Source organism: Photinus pyralis, unplaced genomic scaffold (genome assembly GCF_008802855.1).
Source record: "Photinus pyralis isolate 1611_PpyrPB1 unplaced genomic scaffold, Ppyr1.3 Ppyr1.4_LG2, whole genome shotgun sequence".
NCBI classification, from domain to species: domain Eukaryota; kingdom Metazoa; phylum Arthropoda; class Insecta; order Coleoptera; family Lampyridae; genus Photinus; species Photinus pyralis.
This window is the reverse complement of record NW_022170403.1, coordinates 35,451,839-35,467,596: the sequence shown is the minus strand read 5'-3', so window position 1 is coordinate 35,467,596 and position 15,758 is coordinate 35,451,839. Positions and strand designations below refer to the sequence as shown.

Genomic DNA, 15,758 nt, shown 5'->3' with positions numbered 1-15,758 from the left:
CACTCGCCACGCGAAGGATTTCTTGGACTAAGTTTCCGTTCAAACACTAAACTTTGCTTTCGTTCCGAGGAAGGATAGGCACCGTAGATTTTGGTTTCCGTGTGTTAAATTCAAGCCACCCCTAGGAAGTCACAGAGACCTAAGTGTCAGGTTTCATCACATTCACCCTGTACCAGAGGAAAGAGCAGTTCACAAGATCGGCTGTACAAATGTTGTAAAGGTTAGTCTAATTAAATTTGTAACATTCTGTAAAATTCCACTTTTTGGTAATTAAGCTATAGTAAAAAAATTTTGAGTTGATTGTTTATTAAAGTCCAATGAACGATTACCAAAGAGTAGGATAAATTTTTGTGTTTATTTAAATAAGTCCCAGCCCACGCTGGATAAAAAACTGATTACCTGTTGTTGCATTTTTCAAACTGTAGAGGATGGCCACCCCTTGAGTAAATTAGTTTCACCTGTTAGGATTTTTTTAGTTAGTAGTTGTCATTGTTAAGCTAGTGTTTTTACAGTAGAAGAGAAGAACTGCTAGATCCCTGTAAATTGTTTGTATCGCTAATCTCATTTCAATATATTATCTATTTGGTTTCAAAGTGCCTGTCTTTAACGAAGAACGAGGGGAAGGAAAGGGAGGAGTAGGAGTTGAGGCAGGAGACTGGTAGGCGGCAGGTTAAGGTTTGTTACGCAGTTTCAAAAGAGTTAAAAGCCCACCGATTTGAGTTAACCGGAGCATTTATTTTTATCGATTGAGCAGCCTGAGAAGAAGACGGTTTGCCTTGCCGGGCGGAACCGATGGTAATTTTCAAGTCCAGAAGGAACCCCCGTAGCAACTTATAGCGTGTACTTAGTGGTATTCAAAGATATAATTGCGAAGGTGACGCATGGCATTATTGCTATAGTAACACGCGAAATACGGACAGTTAAGCAGGAATACTAGCAGTAAATATAAGTTCCACTTAAACTAAGCTAGGTGCGCACTTAGTAAAGTGTATCTAACTTAAGTAATGGGTACGTTCCAACTTAACGCCCACAACGATCACGACCGCGACCGCGGTTTTATCGTTCCACTAGCTTAGAGGCGTTGTGGGCGAACCCTTAAGTGGAACGCTTTTGAGTGCGGTGTGACGTCACGCGTGAGTTTTCCAACATGGACGCCGTTGAGGAAATCGTAATGCGTAAAGGATACAAAGTGGGGTGGATTATGAAAAGTCACATTAAGTTAGTAAATATTTTTTTATTTTTCAGTACCAATTATTGACACATACTTCTTCGCTTTACACAAGATATTGCTTCTTGTTAATAAAATATTGAAGACGACTTTTGAATTTCTAGCATAAATGCTGCGGCCATACTTAATACGATGATAATGAACACTTCTCCCCAGAATCTCTTGTGGGAATGCTGCTTCGAAAACAATTTCTCTTCTTCATTCATTCATTCTCATTCGCATTCCCTGGTAAAGCACTTTGCAGCAAACTAGTTGCAAATCTAAGATCTACAGTAAAGAAAATTGTGTTAAAGCAGAATTTTCCTTAAAAAAATAACTTTAACATTGAGGAATCAGCATATATACTTACCAGTTTGTGCATGTAGAACATCCATAGTGTAATGTCCACCACAAGGTTACGTTCTGAAACACGTAATTATATTTTCTCCATAGCGAAAACGAAAAATTTGCAACGCATGCGTGTTCAAACAATCAGTGTCTGACAGTTAAATGTCTCTAGAAATGTCTCCTGTCAAGAATGTAAGGTTATAAAATTAGAACGCCCACGCTGACCCAGGTACGTGGGCTCGTTGCGGTCGCTAATAATGACGTCATATCTGACGTCGCGATTGCGACCATAACGACTGTGGTCGTTATGTGGAACGGCAGCCGGGCGTCGTGATCGTTGCGGGCGTTAAGTGGAACGTACCCTAAATGAAATAGGCTGGGAAAAAAAGAACTTGCCAGGAAAAAAACTAGCAGACAAATTAATATTAAATTGTGTATCAAAACTAAATGTTTGTAATGATGCATTGTAGGTATAACATAAGTTTATAACAATATGTATCACGTAAGCTTCGAGAGGTGACATAGGTTAAAATAAAGTTTTGAGAACAATGGGTCAGGTAAGCAGATACCAAGATTCTGAGAAACGGTGAAATACACAGGACGTGGTGACTCGTCTGTTGTACAATAAAATCCTGTTTAGAGCAAGATGAAAAAGTACATAGCCTTGTAAGGAAAATTTAATGTTATGAGAAGATATGCGGTAAGGTAATCAGTGAATCGCAACTCATATAATCACACATAACGGGCGATCAAAAATGAGTTGCTGTCGAGTCGCCTTTGGATTTTTAAGATAAGTACGATTTGCCTTGTAAACAAAAATTCCAAAGGTGACTCGACAGCAACTCATTTTTGATCGCATGGTATGTACCTTAGGGCCGGTAGGGCCGGTATTATAAAGCCCGCTTGAACGGAGATTGGCGTTCAATCGTAGTTTGAGTGCGATTGCGAGTATTATAAACGCCGTTTAAGTCGTAACCAGAGCTCAATCTCCGATTGTAGTCAACCCGCCAATTTTCTCGGGTTTTGGCGCCCAAACGGAGATTAAGCGCGCGCACGTGTGAAGAACTGTAACCAGTTTATTTTGTTTTGTCATTGTTTCTATTTATAATGAAATGGAAATAATTGAAATTGGACGTGCAAGAGATCGGTTACCGTGGGCAGTAAGCGACGATGACTCTTCATCAGAGGATGAGTTCATTAGAAGAAGAGCAGAAATTTTAGAGAACGTGTTGATCATTTCGGCAAGTGATTCGAAGAGGAATTTCGGCAAGTGAGATGAAGAGGAATTTCGGCAGAGATTTCGGTGATCCAAGGATACTGTTAGATCCCCATAAAACAGGATTCGAGCACTAAATTGTCCCCCAAACAAACAAGTAGGTTTGTGCTTTTCTATGGAAATTCTATTATTTTTGCGAATTTACGCAACTGGGTGTGTTAATTAATTAATAATTGCCCATCGATGGTGAGGCTGTCGTCACCAGCTCTAGCTTCATTACCAGTAAGGTTTTTCACTGTGCTAGATCATATTTTGTCTTCAGTTACTCAAATGTGGCTCAGTCAATGCAGCGTTATACTTCTCTGCAATTTTCTTCCATGCGTGTGTGCAGTATAAACACAGAATTATATAGATGCAAACAAAAAACTCACAAGTGATGACATCCTGATGCTCTACCTTGTTCTTGGTAGTAGAGGCGTCCGCCCGTTTATTTTCAATTATATGTAAATATGACTGAACGCAGTCCGCTTGCTGATGGGCGTACGCGTCCGTAAATTTCCCTTGTCTATCATTGGCACAGTGGCAGGCAAAACAGCGCTATGTAAAACGATTTAGCACGGGGATGAACAGATCAGCACAGTTACAGTGGCAGGGGCAAATGGCACAGAAGCGAAAAGAACGAACGGCGCGGGCGCGATGGGTGCGAAGAACGTAAACGTCATCAGCTGTCACTGTCAGCTGACGCATCGGCCACTGAAAATTCTGCGCCCTGATTGGTCCTCGGTTCGCCCGCAGTGTTACCATCCTAGGGATCGCAAGCTCAAACGGAGATTAACCAAACGCTCTTCCCAAGGTGTTTATAATACGCAACCGCTCTCAATCTTGGTTTGACATTCAATCGCCGTTTGATTAATCTCCGCTTGAACTGTACTTTTATAATACCGGCCCTAAGGGTTCCCGGTTTAAATCCGGGTTCTGGAATGGGTGTTTGTAAATGTATAGTTTTTACATCACGAATATTTTAAATTTACATTTAGCTGTAATATTGGTCTTACGTCACTGACATAATGTAATTAATAATAATAATAAGCAATTAATAGACAGTAACAAACAAGACATATTTTGGTATAGTACTTGTTTTCACAATAATAACTAATTAAATTCTAAAGTAAAATGTCAAATATCAGTAGAAGAGTAAAAAAAATAACTAAACATTACAGTTATTATCAAACAAATCTACAGGAAATAAAAATTTTTTAAATTTTTTTTGAATTGATAAAAGTTTGATCAAACCATTTGTCTCAAGCCATACAATGACACAAAATCAGTTAAAATTGTTATTTATGCACCAATTTTGTTGGGAAACGACTATTCTTCTGATTCTATGCATTTCTGGTGACGAAAAGAATTTCATCCAAAAATATATGAAAGTCGCAATTTATTAAGGATCGACCAATATGGCATTGCTATGCCTGAAGGCTGATACTGATAAAATATTGGCGTATCTACTTTTTTTTTGGTTTTATTTATTTAGTTTTATTTTTGGTTTTTATTTTGAAGTGGCCAGGGTTTCAGACAAGGCTGCTCTACCCATCCAACCCACTATACATTTACAAAAATCTATGCGCGTATTCAGATTCGAACCGGGGACCTTTAGTACCGCAGTCGAGCTTCCACACCACTGCGCTATGCAGGCCATATAATTTAATGAAAAAAAAAACATTTGAACGCTCGCCAGATGTAGCCATATTGTAATATTTTAAAGATTTCAATTTCGTTTAGGTTGCGAGAAATTGTGAAACACCGTCAAGTATTTTCCAATTTTCCATGTTTATTATTTGTTATTTCACGACTGGGGACCCGGTGGCGACACGTCTTATTACGGCCGTACATTTTTAATTAACACGTTGCAGTCTTTCTTCTGGTATTTCTTACAGCGCTTGATCTCTTCTTCTATAATTTTGATTTTTTTGTCCATCATCTTCTGAGTTAGTTTATTTTTGGTTTCCAATTCCTTGATAGCAATGTTTGAGTGCGTAAAGTAAAACCGCTACATAAACAGAAGTGATAATTAGAGGTTTTTTGGACGCTTACTCGCAGATAAGCGAGAATGGTGCATTTCTCATTAAATTCTTTGACAATTTCCAGTTTATAAAATTCCGTGACAATCCCAGGTTTTCCCGATTATCCCGTTTTGTCGCCACCTCGTAATTATGTATCATTAATATCGGTATCGGTCAATCCCTACTATTTATTATGCACCAATTTTCTTGGGAAAAAGACCACACTTGATTGCTCAATGACCAAGAAGTGTATTTATGGTGAGAAAAACATTTTTACCCAAAAAATGTGAAAATTAACTTTAACAACTTCACAAAATATCACGCAATTCATCATCAACATCGAGGACCAAGGAACGATAATTTATAAACACTGCTTGTGGAAAGTTGAAGTTTTTTTCAAATAGGATCACAGGACCATGCTCGGGTACTTATAACTTTCCTGACCCGGTGCCCACTATTTGCCAAAAGTCAACGTGTTGAGTTTGATAAGTGTTTAGGCAAAACAATAGATTGAATTACAACATATCAACTTTTATCAACTACATCTCCCCATGTACTCTTATCTCACAATAGCTACTGTACAAAGTATATCCGATTCATTCGCCACATTTTAAAAATTAGAATGTTTGTACTTCCTATCAATTGTTCAAAATTTGTGATCATGACTAAAGACAGACCAATGTAATTACGATGTTCTAAAAAGCCTTTCACTACATATTATTTTTTACATCTCATTTATACTGTTGTTAGAAGAATCTCCTCAGTTTCTTTTGATTCTCAGCCTAAACTATATTCAATTTACTATAGGATTTATTATTAATCGAACATATTACATTTGTTAGCGTATATCCTTGTGCAAGATTTAAAAAGACACTATTTTATGTTACATTCATCACGCAATATGGCGGGCGTATCAGTTGCCCTTTATACAGTACAGTAGCTGTGATCTTGTGTATATCTATCTAATTTAAATCATACTGTGGAAGATCTCATACTTTTGCTCATTTGAATGTGTTGTTCAGTGTAAGGTGTATAATATTACAGTTACCTAATGGAGATTGATCGTGTAGCGGCTCCTGATTATCTTCCAACAGAGCAAGACATTCTTCGTGTGAGAGTACCAACAACAGGCATCATTGAATATCCATTTGATTTGGATGAGATTCGGTTTAGGTAGGATTGCATCGAGCTGTTTCATGCCTTTATGCAATGCTTTAGCATGGTCTTTCTATTTTCAGCCTCCTAATGATGAACTTTTGTATTGGTGCTTTATTTATATCATTTGTATTTAATTTGCATGTTGCATGTGCTTTTATTACAGTTATCTTAGCGATTTGGAGCGTATAGGTGACCCTGAATATTTACCGACTGAGCAAGATATTCTGCGCGCGAGGGCACCTACCACCGGCATTCTCGAATATCCGTTTGACCTTGACTCCATTATATTTAGGTATGCGAGAAGTACATAATATTTTAATGTAATCTTTTGAATTCCCCACAGGATAAAGGCTAATAATTCCAAACAATTTCATAACAGTAATTATAGGCCCATTTAACAGTTGGTTATATTAAATGTGGTAAAGTAGAAGTCTTAAAATGTAGTACTTAAAAATGTATAATTGAGGTGCATGCAAGTTTTGATCTTCAGTTTCGTACAATCCTATTAGCGAATTTATTGTACAGCACTTGAAGAACTTTCTATTTGAATTTCTTGATATTGTATCCAGCATGCATTCGTCTACAGAATGTGCTAATAGTGTTCTGCCTTCACATTTGGAGAAATAAGATAACACAAATAAACAAGAATGGTGGTAATAATTTCGTTGGGAAAACTCAAATTTATGACTCAATTGCTAAATTTATGCTTCAGTATTAATCATGTTTTCCAAAATCTATACATAGACTTCAATTTAATTGCAGAAAAGGTCAAACGTATGGGTTAAATACCAAAGAACTAAAAATATGCAGATGTGATGTACAAACTTTATCTTAGATGTATTCGGTCCTTATAGTAAAGAACTAAAAACTTTTGCTTTATTATGTATCCTACAGTCGCTCACTAAAATCGCACCCCCCTTCGCAACACCAACAATTACCACGACGAGGTCATCTAGTGTTAATGGAGATCACCGAAAAAGTAACTTACTTATAAACTTCCAAAAAGTGCTCACGAAAAAAAACGATTTTTTTGTCTACTGTTTATCCTCTCCTTAGAAATTTTACAAACAGCAACAACATTAGTCTCACTTTCCAATCAAATATCGCCAATATTACTACAGAAAACCATGCTACAATTATTTACACACATGTCTGCTTGTAGTTGCATTGAGGTTCGGTTTTAAACACATTTGTCATCTATTTTTTAACAAAGATTTTCTTCTCAAACTTCTGTCATCCATTCAAGCAAAACACTTCTCTATCCATCCACTAAGCTGCTCATTCTCTTCATTGTGATTTATACCTTAAATAGATCTGAATGTTGTAGATGGATTGCAGAGTAAAGAAAAGTGTTGCCATCTAAGCTGAACTTGGTAGGGTTTTTCTAATTTCTTGTGATATCTTTTTGCATTTGAGCTCACAATTTTGTTTTTGGCAACAATTGAATGCTTCATTTTGCAATGCTTATAACATTTTATTGCATGCTGCTGCGGCAATTATCAAATTTTAAGTTTGCAAATTACTATGACTCTTGCCATATAAATCTTGAATTATACTAACCACCTTATAAATACTATACGCACATGCTCTATTTATTTTTTGAAATGTTCTTTACTTGTCTGCTCACTTTTCTTGTTATTTTACAGAATGGTAGATGTCGGGGGACAAAGATCGGAAAGAAGGAAATGGATTCACTGCTTCGAGAATGTAACATCTATAATTTTTCTAGTAGCTTTAAGTGAATATGATCAAATCCTTTTTGAATCTGAAAATGAGGTAAGCTATTATTTATTTGTAGTGTTTTTGCAAGCCTAGCAGGTCACAGATTTTGAGAAAGTTTATATAAGCTCATAAATCAAGCGATTTTTCGTTTGAAAAACTCAATTTACTTGACTGAGACTGAATGAAGCAATTTTATTAGGTCTGATACCAAATTTATGCATTCAAGTTTCGGGGCCCCTGAGAGATTCACTAGCACAACTTGATCCATATTCCTATTTTGAAATTGCATCATACAAAGATTGTTTCTGTTTTTATTTTAAAATAGAATCATACTAAACGATCACCATTGGTCGCGTTCATAAGACACAACTGTTGTGGAACAGTTACCGATACGTCGCTACTTTACGGAGCAGTCGGCCATTTTTAGTAGCGCTACACTGCGATCACATTCACTGCTACTTTTCACTGGCGATAAAAAATTTATGCACGTCACTGCTAATTCGTGAACAGAAAATGATATTTTTACAATCCACATTGGTGAGAAAAATTATGCACATTGGAATGTCTAAATTGTATTTTATTAAAATACCTAACATAGTTTCTTTGATGTTAAAATAACATTTTGTTTGTTACAGAATCGAATGGAAGAGTCTAAAGCACTTTTTAAGACAATTATTACTTATCCATGGTTTCAACACTCCTCAGTAATATTATTTTTGAACAAAAAAGATTTACTAGAAGAAAAAATTATGTATTCACATCTTGTAGATTATTTTCCCGAATATGATGGTAAGTATTATGCCGCTAACAAGATTAGGGCATGAAAAATTCATTAACTAGACCATAAGTTGTTGTAAACTTGAAATGAATCTGATTCTCTTGCATAGCCCTTAACTTTTGATTTTATTTCTGTTAGGTCCTAAACAAGATCATGTGCAAGCGAGAGAATACATATTAAAAACATATTTACGTGAAAATCCCGATCCAGAACGTAGTTGTTACTCACATTTCACAACAGCGACAGGTCTTTATCCTGTAGAATGCTAACTATCTCTGCAAAGCTTTTATTTCCATTTAAAAATTTCATTTGTAATAGTCTAGCAACTACCACTACTTGTGCTAGATTAGCTAGACACCATACTATTGTGTATGTATTATGATGCTACAATATTAATTGTGTAGGTCCACAACGAGATGCTATTGCAGCTAGAGAATTTATCCTGCGAATGTTTGTAGATCTTAATCCTGACAGCGAGAAGATTATATATTCACATTTTACATGTGCTACAGGTATTTTTTATCCATTATTGTATACTTTGCTTTTTAGATGGCTGCTTTACGGTTTTGCATGTTACTAACAATTGTTTTAACTATTTTTAACTTGCATGCTGCTGTGGATCATTGCAGATACTGAAAATATTAAACTTGTATTTTGTGCTGTGAAAGATACTATTATGCAATCGGCTTTAAAAGAGTTTAATTTGGCATAGTTTGTGTATAATGTTATAATTTTATATTTATTATAAATTGCATGTTCGTGTAATACTAATATTGGTAGTCGTATTAACTCTTGTTTTTTAAGAGAATGTGTTGTACATTATTTCTTCTCTATGTACGGTACTGAGTTATTATGATCTTGCAACATAATGTTGAGTAGATATGCACTGTGTTAAATTACTTTTTTAATTATTGTTAAACGATATTGTACATACATTGTGGTATATTATTGCAAGTATTTCAAATTTATTTGCTTATGTACAAAGGCTTAAGTTACTACTTAATTGAAATAAAATTACTCCTTCCTCTTTAAAACGAACTCACTGTGGATAAGTTCATGTGCAGTGGAAGTAAAACTAACTGCCTCTACAGAGCATTCCTTCTTCATTGGTGGTATGTATTTTCCCTTTCAAGTAATGCGAGTTGTCGCCTCTGGAGTGTAGTGCAATTTGAGTTGCCTATCCTTACGTTAGCGTTTTGATTTTTTTCTGAAGATCGCGATACATATTTTTGAAAATATATATGCATTATCATAATAAGTGGAAATAATATCTTTAAGTACCGCCGTAGGAAATACTGTCGGATTTCCAAATTGGTGTTGTACGTTTTTCTACTCCCATTCAACGGCTGTTATTTACGAAAAACGATTTCTCTATTCATCGATCTTTCTAAAAAACTAAGACCGATATTTCAACTTTTTTTAAGTACCCCCGTTCTTTTCATCATTGCCAAGAATATCCACTATCGAGAAATTTTTAGACTTCAACTACAAAAGCAGCATTTCATAAGAACGTTTAGCTATTTTTTCCAATTGATTACAGAGGAGCCTTAATTAGACATACATATATTCGGGTATAACGTCAATATGATTTCAGTGTATTTCCCTTATTTTTAAATTAAATTGCAGGTATAATAAAAAATACTATAAGAAACACTTGTTATAATTGGTCTTTAAAGCACTTGCAACGTTTCAAGGCGCTTCGCGTCGTGCCCTTAAACTCGTTGCGCATGCTTTAAATACTTGATTATGTCTCCTAATATACTATTGTACTAGGTATAGTGAAAATGTTAAAAAAGATATACAGTGCCTTTATGCCAAAGGTAACAAATTTGTTGAGGTTTTTATGCCCTGAAAAAATCAGCGAACACGTTAATCTTTATTTTCACTTGCGTTTTTTTTGCAATGAAAATGTTGTATACAGAGTATATAACGTCAGCATTAAATTGTTTAAATTGAACACCCTGTATATTCTGAAAATTTGTGCGATATATTCTGAATACTTCTCGTACAACATAGCCTAAAGTCGTTAATTTTTCAAATATCACTTCATTTTCGTCAAGGCCGCCTCATCACTATTGTGCAATAAAATAATTATCATATTTGTTCATTCTCACACATTCTACGTAGCGTGGAATGTGGCCTAAAACCAGAAGTACTCATACCATCGTTCATAATATGAATTTTCAAATTCCCATGTCTGGGTAAAAGAGAGATTTAATCCTGCATCTTAGTTCAACGCAACAAAATATGCAATTGCCTTATGAATCTTGAAATCAACTCCAAAATATCGACTGGATTCACTTTTTGATTACTCAAAAATCGTCGACCATTATCCCCTTTGTGAACAGATAGCTATTTCCGAATGTGGACTGCACACCTTTTTTGTTTGGAGAGAGTGAAGCCTTCTATATATATCCTAAATATTTTTAAGACGGATTTGTGAGTAGGTACTGACATTCGTTTTATTGGAGAATAAAATTGGGGTTTTATTTTGATTTCTTCGTGACAATCAATATAGTCTCCGTAAATGGTTCGTAATGTGTAGGTGTATCCACTCATAAAGATCTACTTGCAATTTTATACAGCCAATCTTACATCCATTTTTAACTTTACGGCCCAATGAAATATCTAATTGTTTGGTACTAGTTCAGATTAAACCAGAAGTACTATGAAATTTTAGTATTAAAACCATTGGATTCCTTATACAGGGTGAGTTTTTTTTTCATTAGGATCTCGGAAACCGTAAGACATAGAGATTCGGTTAAATGAGGAAAGAGTTGTAGTTTTAAGATATGCTTTTGTTTTTTAAAAAATCCACAGTTTACTAGATATGAGCGAAAAACAGATTTAGTGATTTTTCATTTAACTGTTGTAGAATCGTTAGTATTAGAAATACAGAAATATGCAAAGAACAAAAAGTGTAGATTTTTTTCCACTTAATAAGATACATTTATTAATATTTGTTCTTCTTTTATAATTTTCGAGTTATAACGCAAACTTTTTTTAAATGGTAATCATAGTTGGCTGTGACATTTTTAAAAAGTGCATTTTTTTCTGTTTACAATGATATAAGGTTCATTGTACTTACTTTGACAAATAAACATGATACACAACCGTTCGCATTATTAACAGCAGTAAAAACAGAGTTTGCCATGGGAAACATTTTTGTTCTCTTAATTATAATTTCCTCCTCCTATTATAATATTTATAACTTGCAGTTAGTTGTGCGGCGGGGCACCGTTGTTTTGAAACCAGCGTAAATTACGTCGGGTTTCCAAATCTATCCCATCCTACATATCTTGAAATTCATTTGGTAGAAAATGAAGATAACATTGGCGTGTCCAATTTTCGTCGTAAATGAAAGCGACCTATCTCACTAGATATTGTTTTCCATGGCCAACTCTGTTTACTTACCTCTCAATAATACGAAAATTACTACAGGGCGTTTATTTATTAAAGTACATTTACCAAGCCTTATGTCGTTATAAAGAGAAAAAATTGTCCTTTTTAAAAATGTCAAAGCCAACTATGACTACCATTTAAAAAAATTAAAGTTTGTATTATAACTCAAAAATTGTAAGATCTAAAAATAAATTAGTATATTCTTTATGTTAAGCATTAAAATGTCTAAAACTTTTATTCGTGTATTTTTAATAATAACGATTCTACAACAGTTAAATGAAAAATCACTAAATCGTTTTTCGCTCATATCTAGTGAACTGTGGATTTTTTTTAAAAAACAAAAGCATATCTTAAATAAGCTCTTAAAATGACAACTCTTTACTCATTTAACCGAATCCGTATGTCTTATGGTTTCCGAGATCCCAATGCTTAAAATGAAAAAAAAACTCACCCTGTATATATTGTGCACCAGTGAGAAAGTGATCAAATAGTGTCCACTATATTTACTAAAGTTTAATTGTCTTACGGTCTAGGTATAACTCTTTCACCAGTAAAACTTTGATGCTATTGTTATTATTACTGAGCATACTCTGCATATCATGCATGTTCTCTGTGCTGTTAATAATAATGTTATCTAAGTGTTAGTGGATCATGATAACTCTTTGCGATGTATCTTTTTTTGTAATATAAACAATGACAAAGATAAGTTTGTTAAACAAATTTAATTTGCAGATACTGAAAATATCAAGTTTGTTTTTGCCGCTGTGAAGGATACTATACTACAGTCTAATTTACGTGAATACAATTTGGTGTAGGAATTCATCATATATTCCATTGTGATACAGTGTGAAGTGTAATATAGACTAACTCAAGGACCTAAATGTGATGCTTTCTTTTATATACTGTTAACTAAATTTATTATGTCCCAGTGTGCTTAGGTTAGGACGATCGTTGGAACTATCCTAGTTCACTTTGCCTAGTATAGTTTCCTTCGATAAATTAAAGCCAAAGCGTTTTTTAAACAGTGCAAATGTCACTTGCAGCCATAATTTAACACTGTTACAATTAGAAAAATTATTGTAGAGTAGTATTCAAAATACTGCAAAATTCTTTTATATACAAACGTGTAATCTGTATTTTCTTGTTTATTGGAAATTTGGTGCTTCTGTATCATATTTAGTAGCGCTTAATCAAAATTATCTTACTCACTGGTCATTTGTGACCCTTCCAGTAAACATAAACGTACGGATTGTTACTTTATAAGCCAGCATATTAATGCCTAGTTGGCTTTGATTGAGTAATATTTATTTAATGTAATAGCAAATATATTCAATATATGCATAGGTGCTTGGTTCTGTTTCAGTGTACCAGGTGAGAATGATGTGTAATTGTGAAAAACGCACATTTGTAAATCATTTCTTTTATGATTAGAGATCTTTCTGAATTGTCGTTTTTATTTATTTAAGAGATAAAACCAAAATTCCCACAATTTCCAGGGTGCAAAAGATTTAGAGTTTTGTCTTTGTCAAAAGTAAGGGAAGTTGGACGTGAGGACCAATAAGAATGGTAGGTAACTATCGTAGAGTATAACAAAGATCAAGCTCGGCTAGTTCATTATTAGGAGGACTGTTCAAATTATAAGGGTTTAATCTAGGGGGAAACAAGTTCCATTTTTGGTGGTGTACACCAAAAATTCCAATTCAAATTAATTCACGTTAATTCAAATTAATTCCGAAAATTCACGTTAATTCATATTAATTCACGTTAATTCAAATTAGTTCACATTAATATACATTAATTCAAATCAAAAAATGTGTTTTGCGCATGCGCAATCCGATTTTTTCGACATCTCCGTTAGTTATGAACCGAATTACATGAAATGCAGTACGTACGCAACTTGAAGAAAAGTACAACTAATGCCTAAACCAAAAATTGTTTCTTTTTACATCTCCGTTAGTTATGAATCGAATTGCATAAAATTTTGTATGTAGGCATCTCGAATAAAAGTAAATCGAATGCGGAAACAAAAAATTTCTTTCGCGCATGCGCAATCCGATTTTTTGACATCTCTGTAGTTATGAATTGAATTGCATAAAATTTTGTATGTAGACACCTCGAATAAAAGTAAAACTAATGTCGAATCAAACAAGTTGCAATCTGGTTTTTTGACATCTCCGTTAGTTATGAACCCAATTACATTAAATTTTCTATGTAGGCACCTCGAATAAAAATAAAACTAATGTCGAATCAAACAATTTCTTTTGCCCATGCGCCATCCGATTTTTTTGACATGTCCGTTAGTTATGAACCGCATTACATGAAATTTTGTATGTAGGCACCTCATCAATGGAGTTAGGGTGCTGAGAGGGAAGGGTACTTCTCCAACATTTGCCTCATAGATTTTAACAAAATGCTAGCATTATGCCAAACACTGACAAAACCCCGGACAGAGCAGTCGGTAGCGGGAATCGAACCCACAACCTCCTGAATAGCAGTCGGCAACGCAACCACTGCGCCACCGGCTTCGCTTTTATTGTGTGCAGTCACAGCGCGAGAAACCTGCTCCTATCGGCGCGATATACCGGAAAGCGAGAAACCTGCTTCCACTCTATTGGTACACTAACGTGAAAGTGAAAAAGATTCTTTTACTTTTGGATTTCTGGAAACATTTTAACAGGTTTTTCTATACTTACCTCATGTCAGTTGTTTTTAGATATCTTAATTTCGTAGAAAATTTTAAAAGATGCAGTTTTATTTTTAACAATGAGCCCTTCATTCATTTTCAATTAGTTTTTAACGCTTCTGAGTTAGACCATTGAATAAAGATTCAGATTTATTATTCAATGGGTAGACGAAAGCACATGAATGATTCTATCAAAATTCACATTGACAATTAATTTATCTTGTGAGCCTGTGCAGCTATAAAAACCTCACGTGACAATTCAATTGTTTATTGTTCCTTATGATTTAGCAGTCTCATACCTTTATTTTAATGTAAAATAGGAAAGAATTAGACATTTTCACTCCCAACTTTTGCAAAGTTCCACCACATCAGTCACCCTAGACATTCTGGAGGCCAAATGATTCTTTAAGAGGACCTCACCTTGGTCATTCTGTTGGTAAGAGTATTTTGCCACAGGACCATTTTTTTGATCGAAAAAGGATTTCAAGTCAGTGCATTGCCAGAACTCCTATGAATCACTAGCTTTCTTTTTTCTAGTCCAATCCACAAGCTCCCAGTTTTTTTAACGCTTTCGAGTTGAAAAAGTCACATGTGGTCCAAGATTTGTTTGTTCCCTCAACTAATGCAGACATACGTATATCTGTGACTCATGTCTTGATTTTGTATGTCACACATCTTGCTTTACCCAATACGAGACTAATTCAAATATACTTTTGGCCATAGGTTTCTTTCGTAATTGATAGTTGCATTCAAATTGTTACTAAGTTTATCCTTCATACGTGTATTGTTTAAATACTTACGATCAATGCAAAATAGCTTTTCCTTTCTAGTACTTATTTCAAATAGATTTCACCCAATTCAATTAAGCCCATATACAAATGGTTTTTTTTTCAAAAATAAGAACCCATCACAGAGCATATTCTATTCTACTGCTTAATAACAAAAGAATGTTAACATTCACCTTTGTTATAGGCAACAGAAACTCCTCATATGTAATGAAACATCATTTAAACATTTTGACCATCGGAATGATACAAATGATAAAAATTTATTGACTTACATCATACACAGTCTATACATAAATTATTTAAATAAGTTTAAATGTTTCATATCCTTAATATACTGTCAATAATAGATGGGGTAATCTTTTCGATAAGAATACTGAGTTGTGCAACTATTCA

At 34.5% G+C, this 15,758-nt stretch overlaps 1 protein-coding gene across 3 annotated transcripts; it reads left to right on the top strand.

The window, feature by feature from the left end:
• The first annotated feature begins 4,020 nt into the window (after positions 1 to 4,020).
• LOC116163223 (guanine nucleotide-binding protein G(q) subunit alpha) lies at positions 4,021 to 13,339 on the top strand. Of its 3 annotated transcripts, XM_031477077.1 has the most exons (6): positions 4,021 to 6,007; positions 6,156 to 6,284; positions 7,639 to 7,768; positions 8,350 to 8,503; positions 8,897 to 9,004; positions 12,627 to 13,339. In XM_031477077.1, the coding sequence occupies exons 1-6, from the start codon at positions 5,886 to 5,888 to the stop codon at positions 12,707 to 12,709; spliced, it is 726 nt and encodes a 241-aa protein (XP_031332937.1). In that variant the 5' UTR covers positions 4,021 to 5,885; the 3' UTR covers positions 12,710 to 13,339. The 3 variants fall into 3 exon arrangements, with proteins under 3 accessions (XP_031332937.1, XP_031332939.1, XP_031332938.1); XM_031477079.1 differs by lacking the exons at positions 6,156 to 6,284; positions 8,897 to 9,004; positions 12,627 to 13,339 and adding exons at positions 8,631 to 8,738; positions 9,122 to 9,682 and having other exon boundaries at positions 4,027 to 6,007; XM_031477078.1 differs by lacking the exon at positions 6,156 to 6,284 and having other exon boundaries at positions 4,036 to 6,007.
• The last annotated feature ends 2,419 nt before the right edge of the window (positions 13,340 to 15,758 follow it).

What these genes read in the sequence shown, in the direction of transcription:
- LOC116163223 (XM_031477077.1), top strand. Translation starts at nt 5,886, where the DNA reads ATGGAGATTGATCGTGTAGCGGCTCCTGATTATCTTCCAACAGAGCAA. An exon ending in TTGGATGAGATTCGGTTTAG is followed by an intron (nt 6,008 to 6,155) that starts GTAGGATTGCAT and finishes CTTTTATTACAG; the next exon opens with TTATCTTAGCGATTTGGAGC. An exon ending in ACATTTTACATGTGCTACAG is followed by an intron (nt 9,005 to 12,626) that starts GTATTTTTTATC and finishes TTTAATTTGCAG; the next exon opens with ATACTGAAAATATCAAGTTT.